Raw genomic sequence first — 21,098 nt, forward strand, 5'->3', positions numbered from 1 at the left:
AACATCTTTTAATACAAAAACACGGTTGACCGCCTCGACCCCCCGACCACTGGGCTTAGCAAGTTTTCTGGGGGAAATCCTGTTATGCATTCTTTTACTTGTGCTTGTGGTATGCTTCATCTGAAGTTTTTGTTGCAAACATTTGTGCAGTTTTATCTTCATTTGTTCATGGATATCATTAGAATATTTGATAAACTCTGTTTAGGCACACTTTAAAATATCTGTTTATATTCAATCAGCCTTTTATAATCATTAGAAAACTGTGTGCATGAAAGTATGTGTGAGGTTGTGCTCCAGAGCACAGAAGCACTTTGATTCTCCCTAAAATTGAAAAAGTGAGGAAAATAAGTATTTGAACACCCTGCGCCTTTGCAAGTTCTCCCACTTAGAAATCATTAAATTTTTATCTTAGGTGCGTGTACACTGTGAGACATAATCTAAAAAAAAAAAGAAAATCCAGAAATTGTGGTGTATGATTTTTTAAATAATTTGTGTGTTACTGGTCCAAATAAGTATTTAAATACTTGTGAAAATCAATGGTACTGCATCTTTTGTTTGCGATTACAAAGATCAATCATTTCCTGTAGTTCACCAGGTTTACACACTCTGCAGCAGGAATTTTAGCCCATTACTCTACATAGATCTTCTCTAGATCAGCCATGTTTGTGGGAAGTCACTGAGAAACATGGAGTTTGAGCTCCTCCAAAGATTTTCTATTGGGTTTAGGTCTGGAGACTGGCTAGGCTGCTCCAGAACCTTGCTATGCTTCTTATGGAGCCACTCCTTGGTTATCCTGGCTGTGTGCTTCAGATCATTGTCATTCTGGAAGACCCAGCCACGACCCATCTTCAATGCTCTAACTGAGGTGAGGAATCAGCCCAGAACTACACGGGAGGAGCTGGTCAATGACCTGAAGAGAGCTGGCATCACTGTTTCCAAGGTTACTGTGGGTAATAAACTAAGACATCATGGTTTAAAAATCATGCATGGCACAGACGGTTCCCCTGCTTAAATCAGCACACATCGAGGCCCATCTTAAGTTTGACCATGACCATTTGGATGATCTAGAGGAATCATATGGTCAGAAGGTTATGTGGTCAGATGAGGCCAAAATAGAACTTTTTGGTCTTAATTCCAAAGATCCTCTATGTTTAGAGAATAAGTACCATCCCAAAAACACCATTATTACTGTGAAGCATGGGGGTGAAAACATCCTGCTTTGGGGGTGTTTTTCTGCATATGGGACAGGCCAACTGCACTGTATTAAGGAGAGGGTGACCGGGGCCATGTATTGCAAGATTTTGGGGAACAACCTCCTTCCCTTTCTTAAGATCAGTGATACGCCACGAGGTGAGATCTTGCGAGGGAGATTGACAGTCATGTTTAACTTCTTCCATTTTCTAATAATTGCTCCAACAGTTGATCTGTTTTCACCAAGCTGCTTGCCTATTGCCCCATAACCTTTTCCATCCTTGTGGAGCTCTACAATTTTGTTTCTGGTGTCTTTGGTCAGCTCTTTGGTCTTAGCCATGTTAGTAGTTGGAATCTTACTGATTGTGTGGGGTGGACAGGATTCTATATCCAGCTAACGTGTTTTTCATTTAAAATAATAAGTGGACTAGAGGTGGACTTTTTAGATGTGGGCTAACAGGTCGTTGAGGGCCAGAATTTTTTGCTGATTGGCAGGTGTTCAAATTCTTATTTACAGCAGAAATACACAAATAAATTATTTAAAAAAATCATACATTGTGATTTACAGATTTTTTGTTTTTGATTATGTGTCTCACAGTGGGCATGTACCTAACATGGAAATTTCAAACCCCTCCATGATTTCTAAGTGGGAGAACGTGCAAAGTCGAAGGCTGTTCAAATACTTATTTTCCTGACTGTATTTCATGGTTTAATGTTCTACTCATGCACATACCCAGATCAGAGATGATTCTTACCTAAAGCTCTGTAATGCCCTCTTAAAAATTGTTCGAAAGATCTTTCAAGGATTTAAGCAATATTTAAAACATTCTTGGTCTTTAACACTGATTATCTACATGTGGTGCAACCTTCACAGTCAGTAGAGGAAAAGTGTTAATGATAAAGCAGGACTCCAACTCTAGATCCAATTTTATTGCAGAAATTGGACGATGATGGCAACAGTGGCTATTGTGTCTTTAGTGGTTCAGCATCCTGGCACTTTGCATCCAGTATGCAAAGTGCCAACTTTGTATGATTTTGTAAATAATGACAATTTAATGCAAAGTTGGCACTTTTAATGGACTTTCAATGCAACTTTTAGAGCAACTTTGCATTAAAAGTGACATTATTTACCAAATTACACTTCATGACAACATTCATAAAGACTCCTTCATGTTCATGACAGATGTTATGTCATCTTTATGACAGTGTCATGTCAGTCTTATGCACACCCTTTCAAATAAAGTGTTGCCAAAAAGGGCTATGCAGATGTAGGTCTTTTGCCATTTATGTTTTTCAGGTCAGTGCTGTTGGTTATCTATTTAACACACTAGTCTTACTTATTAGAAGCAAAAACGTCAGTTCACAAGTTCCAGTGTTTCCTGTGGCCTGCAAATAAATGTAAATAGATGTAATTTGGTAGATACAGAACAGAGAAGTTCTAATACAGAAATGTTATTCTACTGAGCAGTATGTTTGTGTTCTACATAGTATATGCACTCTGTTCTTGGTCTGAATTTCTTTTCCTTAATTTACTGCATTATAACAGCATGGTATGAAGGAAATCAGCCTGTGGTTCTGCTGAGATTCTGCTGAGGAAGCAGAATCTTTAACTTTAATAATCAAAGTGGAATCTCATCTCATTAGTCTATTATTTTGTTTAGAACTCGTGCAGCAAATACTGACATTATAGATTAAAAACGAAAAGCAAACAAAAAAACAATAAACATAGTGGGATATAGAGGAAATTGAATGACTGAAAAATATTATCCAAGCTTAATATAAAGATATCTATGCAGCACTGGGAGAGACTAAATTTTCTAACTTTTTCTGAGGGTCCAAGTACACAAAATGTATTTGAGCTAAAAAAGTGTATTTTCCATTTGTCCCATTTAAAACAGTTCTATACCTTGTTACTGGTAACTGGCCCATTTTTTAAGAGACCTTAAATAAACAGTTGTGCATCTGCCACAGGTCCTAGGGGAGTCTCTACTAGCTGTAACAAGTATCCAAACTTCCTGCATCTTGAGAAACTATCAATTACCATCTGTCAGTTTCACAATCCTTTCATATTATGGGGTCTTCTTGTATTCTTGATCTTCTTGGCTCAGCTTCCCACTGTTTAAATAATTAAACAAAAATAAAAAGATAAGAACAATGTAGATGTACAGAAAGTTTTAATGCTTATTTGTCTGATGCATTGTCACTTTGAGTCACTCAGGAGAAAATTGTAGACAACGCGATCCTGACAAATACTGTGCCCTTGGGTATTTATTACAAATGGTGACAAACCAAGTGTTATGTGACTCTTTGTCTCACACTGTATTACACTGAACAACAGGAGCTACTGATTGAATCAATTTTGCAACAGTAACTTCCTTTATTTCAGTCTCTGGGAGTCTATAATAAATAGCATTACGTTAGTATAACTCATGTCTCTTTCTCAGAGAAAACCTTTAACAAGTGTTATCTCAAGTTTCATCTTACAAAGATGAAACTTTGTTCATGTCATAACAATTCCATAACAATGATGATACCATCATTTTAGCATTCATCCTTCATACAGTATGTCAACCTGATTTTCAGCTTCATCTAACATTTTCAGTAGATTTTTGCTTCCCACTCTTTTTTCCACCATTTTCTGCTTTCTGCTCCTCATCCATATGTTTTAGTTCATTCACGTTTCTGTGTGCTTTCTTGACATATTTACATGAGTTAAGTCTGTCACTCTGCTTCCTCTGAGCAAAGACACTTTTGTCTGGCCTCAGTCTCCTTGAACGTGACCTTTTTGTTTCTCCTGGGGTCAATCCAGGAGTTATGGATGACCACATTGTTTGGTGTTGGTTCTGCTTCCACTACAGACACCACCCTCTTTTTCATCTTACTTTTGAGAACTTTCTGGAACTTTTGCCGAGTGAAGGCATATAGGAGAGGATGAAAGATGGTGGTTCCGTATGCCATTACCAGAAAACCAAGCCGAAGGCGTACAGTGAGGTCACTGGGACCATTACTGAGTATGATTGTGTTAAGGACAGTTATTGGGGTCCAGCACAGAAGGAATGTAGAGATGATCAGAAGAGACATCTTAAAAACTCGTTTCTGTCTTTCCCTTCTCTCTCGATGGCGCTTCACCGCTCTTCTTAGTGCAATTATGACAGATACGGATGTCCGCATGCCTAAAGGTGCATTTCCACTACCCTTGCCTGCGGTGCTGCTCTGTGAAGCTTCTGTAGACTCTGCTTGTGTGGCAGTGCTCAAAGATATGTTGTTTTTGCTCTTTTGCTTTTTCTTGGGTAAGTTGTGTTGAAAGCGTGTTCCAATGCGAATGTTAAGTGCTTGAAGGATCTTGTAGTAAGTTACCAGCATTACCACAGCTGTGAAAAAGAATATGGGGATCTGTGCTAGCAGGTGGTAATATAAGCCTAGCTCTGAGTAATATTCATTCATCTGAGAGACTTTCATTATTGCAGTCTGATTTACAAAATATGTACCAGATCTGATGAAGAAACCCACTTCCATGAATGGAACAAAAAAACTGAAAAAGGATAGAGCCCAGATGGATCCCAGCAGAGCCACAGCTCGACCCATTGTTAGCACACGGTTTGCTGGTCGAACTGAGATATCATAACGGTCCACAGTGATGGCCAGGACATTTGCAGCAGTAGCCACACTTGCAAAAGACACACAGGCCTCATGGAAGCAGCTGATCAAGGCTGTGTCTGTTTCCAAAGGAAGTAGGATGACTACAGTTGTCAGCGGAATACAGCCTACACACACCTGGAATAGGAAAGGAATTCATGTTACATTCTAAATATAACAGTTTTTTAATCTCAGGTTTGTTAAAAACAGTGGTACCAGAAATAATAACAAAAAGTAAATGGCCTGCAATTGTATAGCACTTTATCAAGTCCTAGGACTTTTAAAGTGCCTTACACTACTATCAGTCATGCACCCATTCATACACACATTCACATGCTGATAGAGGTAGGTTACATTGTATCCACAGGGGCAGACTGACAGAAAAGAGGTGGCTGACCGGCACCTGGAGGTGAAGTGTCTTGCCAAAGGTTTGAACAAGCAACCCACTAATTACATGACGAAATCTGACATCCTGAGCCAAAACTGCCTAATAAGAGGGGCTTTGGAAGAAATGAAACTATCTGGAAAGGTTATTAGTTATATGCTAATCATTGTATTTTGCAGGTGCTCAAAATACCTGCTTATGTATGTATTAGCTATACATAAGCAGTAAAGATTGGATAAACTAGATTCTTGTGTTACAGAAACAATCAATCAGAATTGTCCACTTTTCCCGTCATCAGCCTACGTCAGTGATCATCAGGTCTATTCTCCCCACTCCGTTTCATTAAAAAAAATCCATAGTGTCACTGATTAATGAATATAAAAACAATAAATGAATGGCTTGTGAAGCTGCTTTCCTCCTATTTATAGCTTAATTTGCAGTTGTATGTTTCTCTTCAGTGAATCAGGTTCAGCTGCCTTTTCAGCCATTTTACAAAATTGGTATGATTAATGAGTTGGGTATTTGTCCAAAGAAACATGCGTTCATCAGCCAATTCATTGGGTACACCTTTCTAGTACAAGGTTCATATTGATGATAATACTCAGGAAAGCGATGGGGTTTAAAAAATGCTTATTTAGCACTTTAGGCTTTAGTCTAAGACGCTTAAAGTGCACCAATAAAATATCCCTCTCACAATGTAGGAGGGATCCATGCTTTCATCTTTTTTCGTAATTCTGATTGTGTTGCAGGAGAATTGAAGACTCATCAGACCAGGCAGTATTTTTCCACCTGGTGTGTTATTCTGCTTTTATTTAGCTTTTTTTTTTTTTTTTTGATATCATACCCCACATATCCTTGTTGCAACTATGTTAATCGGGGCCTGCCATTCCTATGGCAGGTCATAGCAATGGCAGGCTTTGCCTTGGAATGTGAGTGGATTACTTTGCTTTGCACTTTTGCCTCCCATGCAATGCCTAGAGGCACCTATTGTTCTAAATGTAATAAGGTGCCCCTTTATTTATTTATTTATATATTTAATCTTCCGTTACTGTTAATGTGGCCTGTTAACATGGAGGTGAGCGCGCACCTCCATGATACAAATATCAAAAATTGCGACTCAATCTATTACTGACTATTACTTCAGATACTGTTTTTGACTTACTTTGTACTTTGTAGAGGCAATGGTGGGTTGCTAGTTCGAGTCCATGCTTTGCCAGTCTCTGTCTGTGTTGTGTTGGGCAAGACACTTCAACTACCTTGAATGCTGGTAGTGGTCATCATAACTGTGCCTACAATCTTGTAACTTACTAGCATCAGTGTGTGAATGATGCTGCATAAATGAGAATGACTGATTTCATTGTAAAGCATATTTGAGTGTCCAGAAATACACTATATAAGTGTTATGTGATTACTTGAACAAGTTGTCTTTAACATATGTGGACAGGCAACCCTAATTAAGTGGGTGGTAAATACATTTTGGTATATCTCTACAGCAGGATTTGAAGGAAATTTAATTTTGCACTGAAGTTAACTAAATTCAAAAGTTTATTTAACATAGCCGATGAGATGGAGAGATGATTTGACAATGTAATATAGAAGGAAGTGATAATGATTTTGTTGTGAAGGGGGATAGGGTAGCAGCTGAAATTTTAATCTTCAACCATTGAGGTTAATGCAAAAACATAAAAGGTATAAACTAGTGGAAGTGAGAACTCACCAACACATCCACCACATGCAGGTTCATGGTGATGATATTGGAAACGGAGCTGATGAGGTTCTGTTTCATGCAGTAGAGGACCAGCACCGTAAGATTGGAGCTTAGGCCCAACACGACCTCCAAAACCAGAAAGCTTGTCAAGGAAACCTTCCAATAGAAATAACAGAAATCTTGTGTTGTGAAAAAGTACAGTATTAAATTTTTCTATGACTGTGTTCTCTGAGCAGTCTCATGCTAATATGGACATTGTTTCCTGAGAAAAAGCTTAAAGGAGAACTGAAAAGTGTTTTTAAATATAGATATTCTTATTCAGTATTATAAAATCTATTTTATAATACTGTATTTTCTGTGATGCCAGAAAATGAGATGAAACGACAAGGGGCATCCAGTTCAGGTTCGGGTTCATGCTGGTATGGTTGTATATCATTTATTCCCATAAAGTCTTCTGGCATTTCTTCATTTTTTTTTTTTTTTTAAAAAGGCCTATTCTACTATTTCCACGAACAAGTAACCAACTTGTTAGTGGAACAGTAACTTTAGTGACTGGCCACGGCTCAGTGCATGTCATGAACCCGGGACAGAAGCAAAGGTAACGGTGGGCCAGAATCATCCCACTTTGGCATTTTTGGACAAAAATGCTAAAAATAAGTTTTAAAGAAATTGGTCCTTGGAATGTTTTATGGAAGTGTTTCACTAAATAATATTCATGCAACATAAAACATTTTGAGATTTGATTGAATTTCTCCTTCAACTCTTTTGCATTAGCCAAGCTAAAAGAATACCTGGAAACTGATTGGATAAATGGCCTCAGACGAAGTTCGGTCAAGGTCATGGAGGTTAGGTGTGTCGTGCACAGTCATGTTGCTCATTGTAGCGACAGAGATTAGGACTGCAGCTGTGTGCATTGTCCTGCCAGTAAGAAGTCACCTGGAGAGAGGTTTGCACACAAATAATGCTTTGATTAGATGTGGAAAAACTGTACATGACTTTTTTCTCTGGTGATGTACAGAGAAAAAAACCCTGTTTCAGGGTCACAGCTACTTGTATTAAACTAGTTATCTTTTCTATTCCTAACATAACTATAGCTCCTTAGCTTAAAGAGGGAATCAATGTTGTGTCCCCACTTCATAACCTACGTTAAATTGTCTCTTGAGGTTATTTGCTCCCAATAGACAGTCACAAAGGCATCATTGCTCCTCTCTCATTAGTTCCCCCCACACAAATGTAGTTGTGTCAAAAACCCAAAACGTTGTAAGGTGTTCTTACAGCGGTGAGAAATCACGTATCTCTCTGGGCATGTTTTTACTACATACTTTTTACATTTTATTTAAACATAACTTTCACATCATTTTTATCAGCTAGATGTTTTAGATGTGATGCTGTCTGAATATTTCAACAATGCACAGCACAACTAATGGTCATTTAAAAAAAATGTTTTTTATGTTTTTATTTATTTATTATTCTTTATTTTAGAGGTATTGAGAAGATTACAAGAGCACAATTTCAGTCTATGATCAGATACATAATTCCTTCTCTTTACATTTCCATTTACAAAAACAAAAAAAGATGGAACAAGGGAGTATTATTTTGGAAAAACGTTACTTTTATGTTTATAACAATAAGTAAATTATATAGCAAATAAACACACTCTGAAGAATGAACCCTCTCTTTTTTAATTCTCAATAATCTAGTATTCTTGCATATTGTGATTTGTTGACGTAGGACACCCATTTGGACCACAAGATAGTATAAACTTGTTCAGTTGAAAACGAATTAAAAATGTTAATCTTTTCATCTGATAGATTTCATTAACACTCTATCCCATTCTCCTAAAGGGAGGAGCCAGCATCTGGTGACAGGTTTTTCACAGGCTGTAATTAGTATTTGAAACAGATATTTTGCATTGTCAGGCAGGGATTCTGTGTCACCTAGAATAAAGATAGCAAATTTAAAAGGTATTCTTATATTCTAGATATTTTCAATAGTTTTGTGTATTTCTATCCAACAGTGTCTTATAATTGTACAGTCCCAGAATATATGCCAGTGGTTGGGTTCTGTGTTTCCACATTGCCTCCAGCATTTAGGCTCTGCCCTGGTACAATAAATTTTCTGTTTTGGTGTTATAAAAAATCTAATCAGGCATGTCCAGTTAAATTCTCTCCATGAGTACGAATCGGTACATCTCCAAACTGTCACAAATTAACTGTTCCATTCTTCTGTGATTTCCATTTTACTTTCCTTTTCCTATTTTGTTTTCACATATGAAGTTGAATATGTTTTTTTACTCATAAATCCCTTGTATAACCGTAATACCTTTTTTTAGATTTTGCCTGATATTCAACTAATGGTCATTTTAACAGTTCAATGACTGCAATCAAACAAAAATAACAGGCACAGGTCTGGCTACTTTGGAGGAAAAACATAAAGAGCAAGTTTTCTGGGGGAAACCTTGAACCTTGTTTTCAATGTTGATTGCTATGGCATTTTAAAAAACACATATGTTTTATTCCTCATATTCCTAAATATGAGGAAATATAATGAGATTTTGTGTAATTTAGTTATGCCACATATTTAAAGTGTGCATAATATGAAAATTTATTCCACCTCTATTTTGTGATGAAGGATGTAATGTTCAGTTTTGGCTGTGTTTGGATGAAGTGCGTGTCCTGACTTCACAATTTTTTATCATTTTCACTTGTTTCAGGTTTAGGTAACTCATTTTGAGTTAAAACATAATAGCCTGAGGGCCACATGTGTTCAGATAAGGATTAGCTCAATTGGAAATCAGGTCAGGCTACTGACCGTACAGCAGTTTCTCACAGGGCTGACGGGCGTCTACATAGTACCCAGGATTAAGTAATATCAGTGGGTAGTGGTGCTGGGGAAAAACGATTTCCGTTTAATTATTGTCTAAAAAATTACTATAATGACAATAAAGATTGCCTTTATAATGCAATATGACAGACATAGGGTATGCCATTGTGACAATAATATGACATATCAGACTATATTTGGAAGCACTAATTAACTATTTGGAGCAACCAGTAGATCAGTTTTACAAGTCAAAGAAGCAGCACCCAGTGTTCTAAATGCTGTTTGAATTAATTTATACTAAAGTTGAATAATACTTTTGTAGTCTTACTAAAATGAATTCAATATGAATGGCACTATTAAGATTTTTTTCTTCTTGTTTCCTCATGTCTGGTAAAGGAAATTTATGTATTTAGATTTTTAAAATATATCTTGATAGTTATAGATTATTTTAAATGGGTCCTTCAGTTTTGTAATCTGAATTGTTCATCTATCTGAATTGTCTATCTATTGTGATAATCATTGAAATTGTTCACGAAGCATCTAAAAAAAATCCATGGCAGCCTGGTTTTGCTGGTGCTCCTTTTTTGTATGCTTAGTGCCCATTTTATAAGAAAGTGAATTTGAAGTGTTATTTACTTAAGGTTGATTATGTAATCTGATATTTAATACAGGCAAGATATCTACTTGATAAGTTTCCCACAGAACTCCATCTCAAAAACCATCCACATAGTGCATAAATAAAATCAAATTTTCATGTTGCTAGTAATAGCAACTTAGCAACTTATTGTAAAATAAGTATAAAATTAAGTCTTTGAAAGCAATATTTAGTCACAAGACAAGTTTTATCTGTCATGTGTCTACAATTAAACACCAAAAATTGTTAATCTTTTTTTATTTTACCAACATTTTCTTTTCTAACAGGGAGACCTGAGTCTAATGTAGAATCTGTGAAGGGACCTAAAGACTGAAGTGATGGCAGGGAGGTCTTCCAACCTGCAAGTTGGAGCTCATCACCAAAAATCTGTTTCTAGAGTAAACGGTAAAAATGCCAGTCCACCAGGGGTATGAATAAATTAGGGTTAACCTGTCCAAAGAAAACTTTGAATAATTTGAATCAGGCTGTAGACTTTGACTTTCTGAAAAAAACAAAGGGTTTTCCCACATTAATTTGAAATTTAATTTAAAACCTTTTCATGCATCAGAAATATTCTCCACCACATTTTGACCCTTTATACTTGGAAAATGTGAACAATTATTATTATAATTATAATTATTATTATTATTTGACATCTTTGCAGTGTCCTGGTTTTTCTGCTGAATCAGTAAGTCAGACACCGGAACACACTATGAGGAAACCTTGGTTCTCTTGTGGTTTGAACTGAAGACAAGTAAACACAGGTGTGATATCAGGCTTTGACTCACCGATCCCTCCCATTACTGTCCTCTCGACTCAGCTGTCACAGTTGCTACAAGGATCCTACTGGAGTATGTCACGTCATCCCACTATGTTGAGACTTTATGAGGTCACTTCCCATCATGCCACTTGGATTTACAATGGCCTTTCTTTATCAGCTTAATATAATTACTAAAAATCCAGAAGTGTTTTAGTGATCTTTACGATTAGGGATAATAGATGTTCAAGTGCAAGCAGAAGCAGCACTCACCCACCCCTCGTGCCTTGCAGCATCAGTGTGGTGCACTAAGATCAATGGTTTCTTTCATACAAAGCTCAATCTTGTCATTGTGCCTTTGTGCTTGAACTGTTGTCATCTCCAGGGCAAAATAATGACAGCTTCTTAACAGTCCTTCTTCGCTCTACCAATCACTATTATCCATGGAATGTTTCCACACTTTCAGAGTCGTCTATCTGGAGATCCTTATATTCACCTCTTTCAAGTGTAAAAAATTCCAGAGAACACAGAGAGAAAAAAATTACAAGAAAAACTACCACAGAGAAGGAATGCAACTTTGTGTGGTTTCTCCAGTGAGCTCAAAGCAATTTCCTCTTCAAATCCCTTAAGTCCAAACGTGGAACCAATGGCTAGATATCCTGATGTACGTCATGGTAAGACCTTTTACAACATTCAAGTCTCCAGTGCCCTTCATTCTGGACATCCTTAATACTTTATAAATGGTTGAAGTGGCTGTGAGGGAGGCAGAGAACAGGCATGTTCCCCAGTCATCACTTCCCCTGAGATTATCTTCTGCTCCCATTCAGATTCTGTGGAGACAAGGAAAGAACGAAATCTCTGGGTCACCTTGAAATAGATTATTATCCTGTGGTCTGGCTGTTGGATCACATAGTCCAATTAAAGCTCAGCCATCATCCCCTGATACTTAGATGCCTGCCTGTGAATGGTTACAGAGTTGTTTGTGTGTATGAAGAGTGTCCGTTTAATCAGTTTTAGTTGTCCTGCTCTGAGTCTTTGATGCTTCTCATCATATGTTGTTCAGCAAATGAGCAGCGAAAACTGTGAACTACTTGTCTGCAGACTGTCTCAGAGGAGTGTATTATACATTTACTGACTAGCTTAAACATTTAAATATGACCTTTTTTATTGCTCAGAATCACTATATTTATACATTTTCTTTTATTTTTAAGCATTTACTACATTCCCTAATAAAAATGTGGGTATAAGGTATAAACTGGAATAAATGTGAAAATCTGAAATATTTCTTTCTTTTGGGGTGACCTAATAGATCTTTTATTTTTTATTTAAATGACTTTAAATGCATTCCAAAGCAGTCGATCAAAATGTTTTAATAGGTGTAGGATTTGAATTGTGTAGCATCTCAGCTTGTGTGGTCCATAGTTTCCATACTAAATCCAAGTTATCCCAGGTAGTGACAATAAGGACGGCCATCTCTGGGATAGGATTCTACCTCCCAAGTTCAGGTTGTGGGAGACAGAAGAATGGGACGAGTGGAGGTAAGCAGCTGAAATTCGACCCACAGGACCTCTTATCCAGGGAAGCTTTAACACAGTTAGCTGCTACAGAGCCAATAGTAGGCCTAGCTAATATTTTGTGGCTAATAAATTTAATACTAAATGAGAAAAAAAAACAAAAAAAAAACTAGTGCAAGTCAATAGGGCACTTTCCCTATCATTGGCATTTAATGTAACTTTTATTTAAGCTTATCTTTAATGTAACTTTTTTAATGTTGCACAGTGTGTGACAGTAAAAGTGAATCAAAGTCCATGCTGTTGGTTGATGAATAAAAATGATGGGGTTCTTTGTTTTGAGGCACTTAATAGAACTGTGGAAAAAAGCTGACTTTTACAGCACCCGGTGTTAGAACTCTAAACTGAAATTGAAGCAATAGTTTCTCCAGCTGTTGAATATATTATTTTTGACACAAAGCATTTGTTTAGCTCACCAGCAGTAAGGACTGCTTTAGCATGTTTAGTTTCCAGCACTGTGAGTGGTCCGAGTCCGAGAGGTTGTCTCTGTGAGACTTGACTGTGTTGGGAATTATCTTGTTCAATTGCTCTTTTGGTTAAATAATCATTGTGTAAAAACCTGGTTCAAATGTCCAACCTGCCAACATGTGTTTTTGATTAACATATATTTTTGCAATAGCTTCTTGCCACACATGCAAACCAGCAACAGCGTTCTTGTAATTGTCAAGCGTTAGTTTACCTGAGAAGTACGATCTTTCTGTGTGAAGCTTTGTCATCTGTCACCAAAGATATCCTGCTGCTCAAAGGTAATGGTGAGCTTTAGCTTGTTTCCCCTTCAGTGAATCGTCTGTGGTACGCTGTTGAATCCCTTCAGAATGTAAAATTAAAGAGAAGAAGGTGTACAGCAAGAGAGGCTAGAGCAAACGGTGGAGACGCTGCTGCTCTTCCTCTCCTCTCCTCTCTGCTGTGTTTCTTTCCGTCTGTCTCTATGTCATGCTTTTCCTGCCTCCAGCAGCACTCCCCACTCATCTATCACCTCCTCTATTGGCCATCTCTAGCAATCTTTTTCTGTTTTCTCCTCTATACCTATACGCTTGACTATTTGGTCTCAGAGCAGATTTAGCTCATTTTTATACTCCTATAAATTTTTTATTCAGGGCTTTCTGGATTGTCTTCATCACTGCATCCAATCCACCCGTTGTTTTTTAGTTTTTCTATAGTAATATCAAATTACATTTATATGACTTGATTTAAAACATCTGACATAAATGGTGTCTATGGCAGTTGTAATGACCATATGCATTCTGTCAGGACTTTGGCCACTCCTCCACCGTTTGTGTTTGCATAGCACCTGCCGGATGGTGCATGCCTGATTGCTCCAATCTGGCTACCATTTGAGCAGTTAAAGTTGTCCTTATTGCCTGCCGAGTGTATTTGGAGTGAAGCTTGTCAGTGGACTAATTAGGGGTGCTTGGCATTGGCATGGCAACAATGGCACAGCCAGGCTAAGCAAACACAGACTGATAGATCAGGATTTAGATTAGAGCCCTTCTGTTGTCCTCCAGAATTCATTTTTCTCTGTGTGTGAAAAACAGGAAAATAAATTGTTCAGGTGCTTGCAATAAACAACACATACAGCTTAAATTGTTCAAAGAAATTAATATTATAAGTAGTTTATTCAACATTCTGTGACATTCCATTGCATCTTAAAAATATACCTGAGTCCCAGAATTCATACATTTATACATTCATACATTTAAAAGTCTACTGAAACTGGTTAACTGAAGAGGGTCACAGCTACTCTTATGTCAATCTTCTTTTTAGATTTTTTTTTCAGCACTACAGACCTCTATTAGTAGTCACCATACAGGAAATGGGTGGAAAGAAAAGGGGGAAAGAGATGAAACAAAGATCCTAGAGTCAGGAACTGAACCACAGACTCTGTATGTGGGGTGCTCACTCTGCCTCTCATCTTAAGCCACTCTTAAATAATTTTATGATGTCTTATTTTCTCTTGTTAGTCTTTGTTGTAGCATTTAATTCTATGTAGATTCTGATTTATTTTGTGTTGCATCTTCAGTCTTGAGAATGAAAAAGTGGAATCAGCAGGTTAGACCTCAAAGAAAAGCAGTAATTGATCATCGCATCTCTCATCCCAGCAGACTGTTTAGTGTATTTCTTCTTATTTCTGTCTAGTTTTTGCAAAATGTTACTTTGGGTTCCAGAATCTGCAGATGTCAATTAAGTGAAGCATCAGTCAAGGAGCCACCTTACAATTTGGTACTACAACACTCTTCATAGGAGTGGAGAGTGTGTTAAGATTGGAACTTTGATGGTGGCAGATGGAAGACCTCCAGGTCTTCCATGTGGTTGTATAACACATTATTGATATATTACTAACGTATCATATAAATTGGGTTACTACTGCCAAATGTGTTATTTCCAATTCTAAATGTTAGCAAACATCTTAAGTTGCTACAGGTCTATTATTTTCTACTCATTTTTTTAAGTGTCTTTTGGATTTTTTAGCCATCGTGCCACTGATTTTTGTTCTCCTGATTAGTTCAGTGCTTCCTTGGAAAAGCGGGACTATTTCTTGCCAAGTGTAGAATTGTCCTCTTTCGGACCACAAGGCAAACTACACTAGGAACATTCAGCTGTTCAGAGACTTGTACCCTTTGACTGACTGATAACTAATAATGCTACTAAAAATAATTTTACCACTGAGATTATCCTGCAGGTGGACAAGGACTTTCTTCCTCTCCTGCTAATTTGAAGCTTGCCAGTGTATATGAGAGACTGAGATTATTGGTAATCTGAGTCACTGCATTCTCGATTCGTTCCTTTACTACCTAGAGCAGGGCACATCTGTGCCAGAGCTCTGCCTATCCCCTGGGAAATGTCTCCTCATAACCAGAGGTCTCCTTTTGGTGTGCATGACTATGCACAGCACTGTGATCAGTGAGCACATTATGACACAAATCAGAAAAGACCAACTCACACAAAGACTTCTTCACAGAGCTCAGCTGTTCCATCTTTATTTCTGCTAGGCTTGGTAAACAGCCAGTAGTTTTGGACAGATTGCTTTTGAATCTGCACAATAATTAAGTCCTTCACCTGTGTAATAAGAATAATACATCTTTCTTCCTTTGTAGGTGTACTATAGACCTGAAATGTAAAAAGAATCAATTCAGATCCTACAATTAGCAAAAAAAAAACAACAACAACAAAAAAACATCAAACTATTTAATGTAAGACAACTTTAGGTTCTTTTGTTGTCTGTTCATTCTGAATTATTTGTGGTGGTCAATTCTTTCATCTTCTGACAAGCTTTATGGAGGTGTTGATTTCATTTTACAGAAGGTTTAGGTACCAACCCGTAGTGCCAAAAGTACTAGTGCCTGCTTTAGTCACCAATGGTAATGCCAGAAACTGGGTTGACCTAAACCACACAGAGAATCTCAGGACTGTTGTCAAGTAGTCCATTGGCCAGTTTTCATTAGCTGCAAGTCTGAACCATCAAAATAAAAGTAAATGCTTAGGCCCATAACTGTGTGGAAGGAATCTTTAATGAGTGTACTTTCTTGGAAAAAAAATTACTGAAACATTTGCATGGTATTCCAGGGGCATCTTATAGAGGGGAAAAGTTATGACAATTCCAAGGGCCCTTGACCAACAGGGGCCCCCGCACAATAAAGTATTATTATTATTATTATTATTTATTTTATTTATTTTTTTACAGAAATATATATATAAAATATTGCGGCCCTGTCAGTTGCGGCCCTGTTATTGTGATTTTTAAAATTGTTTTTAGCAGTAAAAATTAAATGTTATCCCTCCCAGACCAGAAACCACACCTCCATATTTGTACTGAACTCCCCCCATGAATCTGCATGAAATGGTTTGTTCCTGCTTAGCACTGACAGTGATGGTGTTCAGCAGCAATCAGTAGAAGACAAGAAAGACTGTAGCAGTTACTATCCTGCCTAGAAACATCATGAAGTCAAATTTAAAAAAAAAAATATAAAATAGATAAGAGAGAGAAAAAGACAAGAGTGTGAATTTGTAACACAGTTTTCCTCCAAGAGAGATGAGTAGACTGTGTTAGATTATCAATCATATATATATATATATAAAAAATTGCGGCCCTGTCAGTTGCGGCCCTGTTATTGTGATTTCTAAAATTGTTTTTAGCAGGAAAAATTAAATGTTATCCCTCCCAGACCAAAAACCACACCTCCATGTTTGTACTGAACTCCCCCCATGAATCTGCATGAAATGGTTTGTTCCTGCTTAGCACTGACAGTGATGGTGTTCAGCAGCAATCAGTAGAAGACAAGAAAGACTGTAGCAGTTACTATCCTGCCTAGAAAAATCATGAAGTCAAATTAAAAACAATAAAAATAAAATAGAGAGAACAAGACAAGAGTGTGAATTTGTAACAGTTTTTCTCCAAGAGAGACGAGTAGAATGTGTTAGATTATCAATCATATATATATATATATTTTTTTTTAAATGGACAGATCATTTATTAAGTGAAAACTTCAAACATATTTTCTTTTTGACCATCATGATAAGAGGTTGTACAGATTCTGAGATTCTGTACTATTCTCAGATTATTCATTTTTTTTTAAACCATGCCTATTGTTCATATTAAATCTGATATTGAATTAGTTTTAGTCCTGTGCTGTGTATTACTTTTGGACACCAGAGCTTTGCTTCTGTGTATTTCCAACCTCTCATCTTTTTCTCTGACTTGCAGTGTAGGCAAGTGTACTGTCAAACATTTTCAGATGAGAGAGGTTCATTTGGATTTAATCTTTTTTCTTGTGAAATTCTGTGCTATGACGCTACCATAGAGCACAAGTCATGTTAATGCAGCAAAGTTAAATCTGAGGCAGTTTTCTACTTTAATTTCAGCCATCTGACCTGCTGAAACCTCAACTATTTTATTTTATCTAACCTTTATGTAACCAAGTGAGTTGTTAAGAACAAATTCTTAGTTACAATAGCGACCTGGTGGAGAGGAAAGAACAAAGCTGTTTGTGTAGCAACCAGACTCTCCTCTAAGCCAGAAATGGGAGGGTACAATAATACAGTATACTTAGAAATATCAGTATATAGCCAAACCAGTTTCATGATTGACTCGACTCCCTTCAGTTTCTTTTATATTAACCCACAACAAACATCATCTCAAACCGTTATTACAGATAAAAAAAAATAAATCATGCAAACAGACACAAAGTCACTGATGACTCCAGAATCCACGTTTGACATCACAGCTGGACCCCTTTGTCTTGGACAGAGCAGTGGTATTTCTGAACCACATCAGCTGCGAGTTTAGTCTACTACACCAACATTAAAAATAGGCCAGATTAGGGTGTGCCAGTGGTGCAGGGATAAAGCGTGTCCCATGTAAGGAGGCCTTAGTCCTCAATGTGGCTGCCACAGGTTCGAGTCCCGGCCTGATGATCTTTGCTGCTTGTCTTCCCCTACTTTCATATCTCACTTTTCTGTCTGACAACTTTCAAATAAATAACTCTTAAAAAAGGCTAAAAGGTTGTAGATTAGTAATACTCACCAGCTTGTTGCTGACTGTCTGTTATTCACATTGTAACAGTGTGTCCATGTTCTGGTCTGCCTGGCCTGCTCTCTTCACACACACCACCTCATATAATGCTGCATGAACATTCAGGTTTCTCTCTTTTCTGGTTAAAGACCTAATAGCATAATGTTTAACAACAGCAGCAATGTTAATTTTAGTAGTTTGTCTATGATGCTACATTTTCAGATGCTCATTGTTTAATGGACTTAATTCATTATACTGGTGGAATACAATCAACTGATTGTCCACTGCAACATTTTTCTGCAAGTTGAGCCAGTATATGTTCCTCTGGTATAAAACTAGGGTGACAGTGAGTGGAGAAACAATGCAGGGGAAAAAGCAGTTGAAATGTTTAACAGGCTGTCAGAAGTGCTATGTGCTTCTTTGAAACAAGTGTTGTTGACAAATCTGTCAAGCTGACTTGTCCTGCTGTCATCTTCTCTGTCAGCAGGATGAAATATGATAATTTAATTACAAAGGAGACGTGTTGATGAAGTATCAGAGTGTAATTTGAACAATAGTCGACTAAACATTTTTGTACAAGTACACTTTACAGTTTGAAGATATAAATGCCTGGTTCTCAATCTGTCCCTTTACAAATCTGGGTAAAGTTTTTTTTTTTTTTTCTTGAAAGGTTTAAACACTACCAATGCATAAAAAAGTGCACCCTACATTGTTACATTATATAAATGATCTGGTCTGTAAAAGGTTCCTAATTAAAGCAAGTCCTGAAGTATAGAAAATATAGGCTGCTCAGTTGAAGGTTTCTTCCTGTGAAAAGGAAACTAGTTCTTCCCACTGTCACCACATACTACTTTAGGAGGAGGAATTGCTCCACAGACAATGACTGGCTGATATGAACTGGACCTTCTTCCTTGTTTATTTATTAAGCCCCATTCAAACAAAGCAAGGAAAAGAGCTTTTTATATATATATATATATATATTTTAAAGGTTTTGTTGGCTCTAGTGGCCTTTATTTGAAAGTAGTTTGAGAGGAAAGAGAGGGGGAAGACATGCGGCAAATGTCACCAGGCCGGGACTCGAACCTGCAACCACTGGCATGAGGACTAAGGCCTCAATACATGGGTTGTGCTTTGCCCCTGTGCCACAGCACCCCAGGAAAAGAGCTTTAGAGGAAATTGAACAAAAGACTTAAATAATTTTAATAGGTATACTGTCCTAGTGTCTGTTTGGGCGCATCTTGCATGCAGAATTGCCTTAATTTTGTATCATATAGATTCAACAAAGTGTCAGATACATTCCTCAGACATCTTGTTCCATATATTAACATGATATTGTCTCACAGTTGATGATCTGTCTTCTGTGCATTTATGATATGGAGTCCCACTTCCACCACATCCCAAATCCAGATCCTTGTACTTGGATCTGTTGAGTGTGGAGAACACTGGACTACAGTGAATTCACTGTTGTGTACTAGATATAATCAGAACTTTGTGACATGTTGCATTGTCCTACTAGAATTAAGTATCGGAAGATGGGTCCACAGTGGTCATAAACTGATGGGCATAGCAACGACACTCAGGTAGGCTCATGCAGGGTTAAACGATGCTTGGTACTAATGAGTGTAGAGCAGGGGTGGGCAACTCCAGGCCTGGAGGGCCGGTCTCCTGCAACTTTTAGATGTGTCTCTACTTCAACACACCTGAGTCAAATAATGAGTTTGTTAGCAGGACTCTGGAGAACCTGACTGCACGGAGGAGGTGATTCAGCTGTTGGAGTCAAGTGTGTTGGACCAGGGAGACGTCTAAGAGTTGCAGGATGCCAGCCCTCCAGGACCAGGATTGACCACCAGGATTGTCTAGAGCAGGGGTCCCCAAACTACGGCCCGCCTCCTCATTTGGTCCGGCCCCCTGAACAATACCGGATCCGGCCTGCCTCCTCATTGAACAAGTCGTTTTCACCACAGAGTGTAGATGGGAACCTGATATTTTAATCAAGATTTTACTGCTTTCGTTTTCAGACCACCATTAGAGGAAGAGCTTTTGTTTAACATCTTCCATCTTCTTTTTGTTGTAACTGCAAATCTTCAGGGATGTGTGATTGATAGAATGAAGCAGGGCTGTGTACAAATAAGTTGTGCTGGCTGCTGCACTTGTTATAGTCCAATTAACTTCTGCATCTTTCTTTCTTTCCTCTCTCTATTAAATCCAAACTCTGCTTCACCACATTTAGATGCCAAAATGTGCAAATTAATCACTATTTTCTTTTTTCTATTCCAGACTACTTGTCTCAAGGTGTGGATCTGAGCAGTATAGAGGTGATTGAGAACGATCTGCTGCTGATCAGCAGAGCTAGGCTGGAAGTAGAGAACCAAGCCAAGAGACTACTGGAGCAGGGCATGGAGATCCAGGTACTTTATAAAGTGATACTCCTCTAAGAAGTTCAATGTCTAAAGCAGTGGCCGCAACAAAATTTCCAAGTCTTGACCGGTCCACGGTTATAAAAAGTTTGGGGACCACTGGTCTAAAGCATGGAAGAATCCACCAATAATGTGTTTGTAAAAGTAAGTGAAGAAAACATCAAAAAACATTTAAATTGTCTTGTGACTTGCTTACTTTGTGAAATGATGAATATTAACGAGAGTTAACTCCCACATGTAAATGCACAAGCCAACCTAATCACCCAAGCAGCCCTGTCGTCCCACCCAGCTGCTGTCTCTACTATCTGGGTGTGAAGGCTTCTATTCAACTCCTTCGGCTGATTCATTTAAACTAAAATTCTCATAGGCTTGGTTCATATTTGAAAGTATTAAATGAATAAAAGTTAGCTGTTGCAAAGAATATTTTTAATGAAATGTCTGTGTATTTTATTGCTTAAAGCAAAGGG

General features: G+C 37.7%; 2 protein-coding genes across 4 annotated transcripts in view; one reads left to right on the forward strand and one right to left on the reverse strand.

Annotated features, from left to right (window-relative positions):
- The window catches only part of cog5 (component of oligomeric golgi complex 5), an 82,480-nt gene that overhangs the window by 11,322 nt on the left and 50,060 nt on the right, over positions 1-21,098 (forward strand). The window contains exons 6-8 of the mRNA XM_016663561.1: positions 2,758-2,763; positions 13,578-13,613; positions 20,492-20,622. Of these exons, the coding sequence (XP_016519047.1) occupies positions 2,758-2,763; positions 13,578-13,613; positions 20,492-20,622 (173 nt within the window). The remainder of the gene's footprint in view (positions 1-2,757; positions 2,764-13,577; positions 13,614-20,491; positions 20,623-21,098) is intronic.
- LOC103155449 (probable G-protein coupled receptor 22) lies at positions 3,308-13,657 on the reverse strand. 3 transcript variants are annotated; one of them, XM_016663573.1, is made up of 5 exons: positions 13,385-13,657; positions 11,408-11,964; positions 7,712-7,856; positions 6,930-7,076; positions 3,308-4,965 (listed from the first exon to the last, which is right to left on the reverse strand). In XM_016663573.1, exons 3-5 carry the CDS (start codon positions 7,832-7,834, stop codon positions 3,913-3,915), a joined length of 1,323 nt encoding a protein of 440 aa, XP_016519059.1. In that variant the 5' UTR covers positions 7,835-7,856; positions 11,408-11,964; positions 13,385-13,657; the 3' UTR covers positions 3,308-3,912. The 3 variants fall into 3 exon arrangements, with proteins under 3 accessions (XP_016519059.1, XP_007577197.1, XP_016519060.1); XM_007577135.2 differs by having other exon boundaries at positions 11,166-11,964; positions 13,385-13,656; XM_016663574.1 differs by lacking the exon at positions 6,930-7,076 and having other exon boundaries at positions 11,166-11,964; positions 13,385-13,656.

This window comes from Poecilia formosa, unplaced genomic scaffold (genome assembly GCF_000485575.1).
Source record: "Poecilia formosa unplaced genomic scaffold, Poecilia_formosa-5.1.2 Scaffold429, whole genome shotgun sequence".
NCBI classification, from domain to species: Eukaryota; Metazoa; Chordata; class Actinopteri; order Cyprinodontiformes; family Poeciliidae; genus Poecilia; species Poecilia formosa.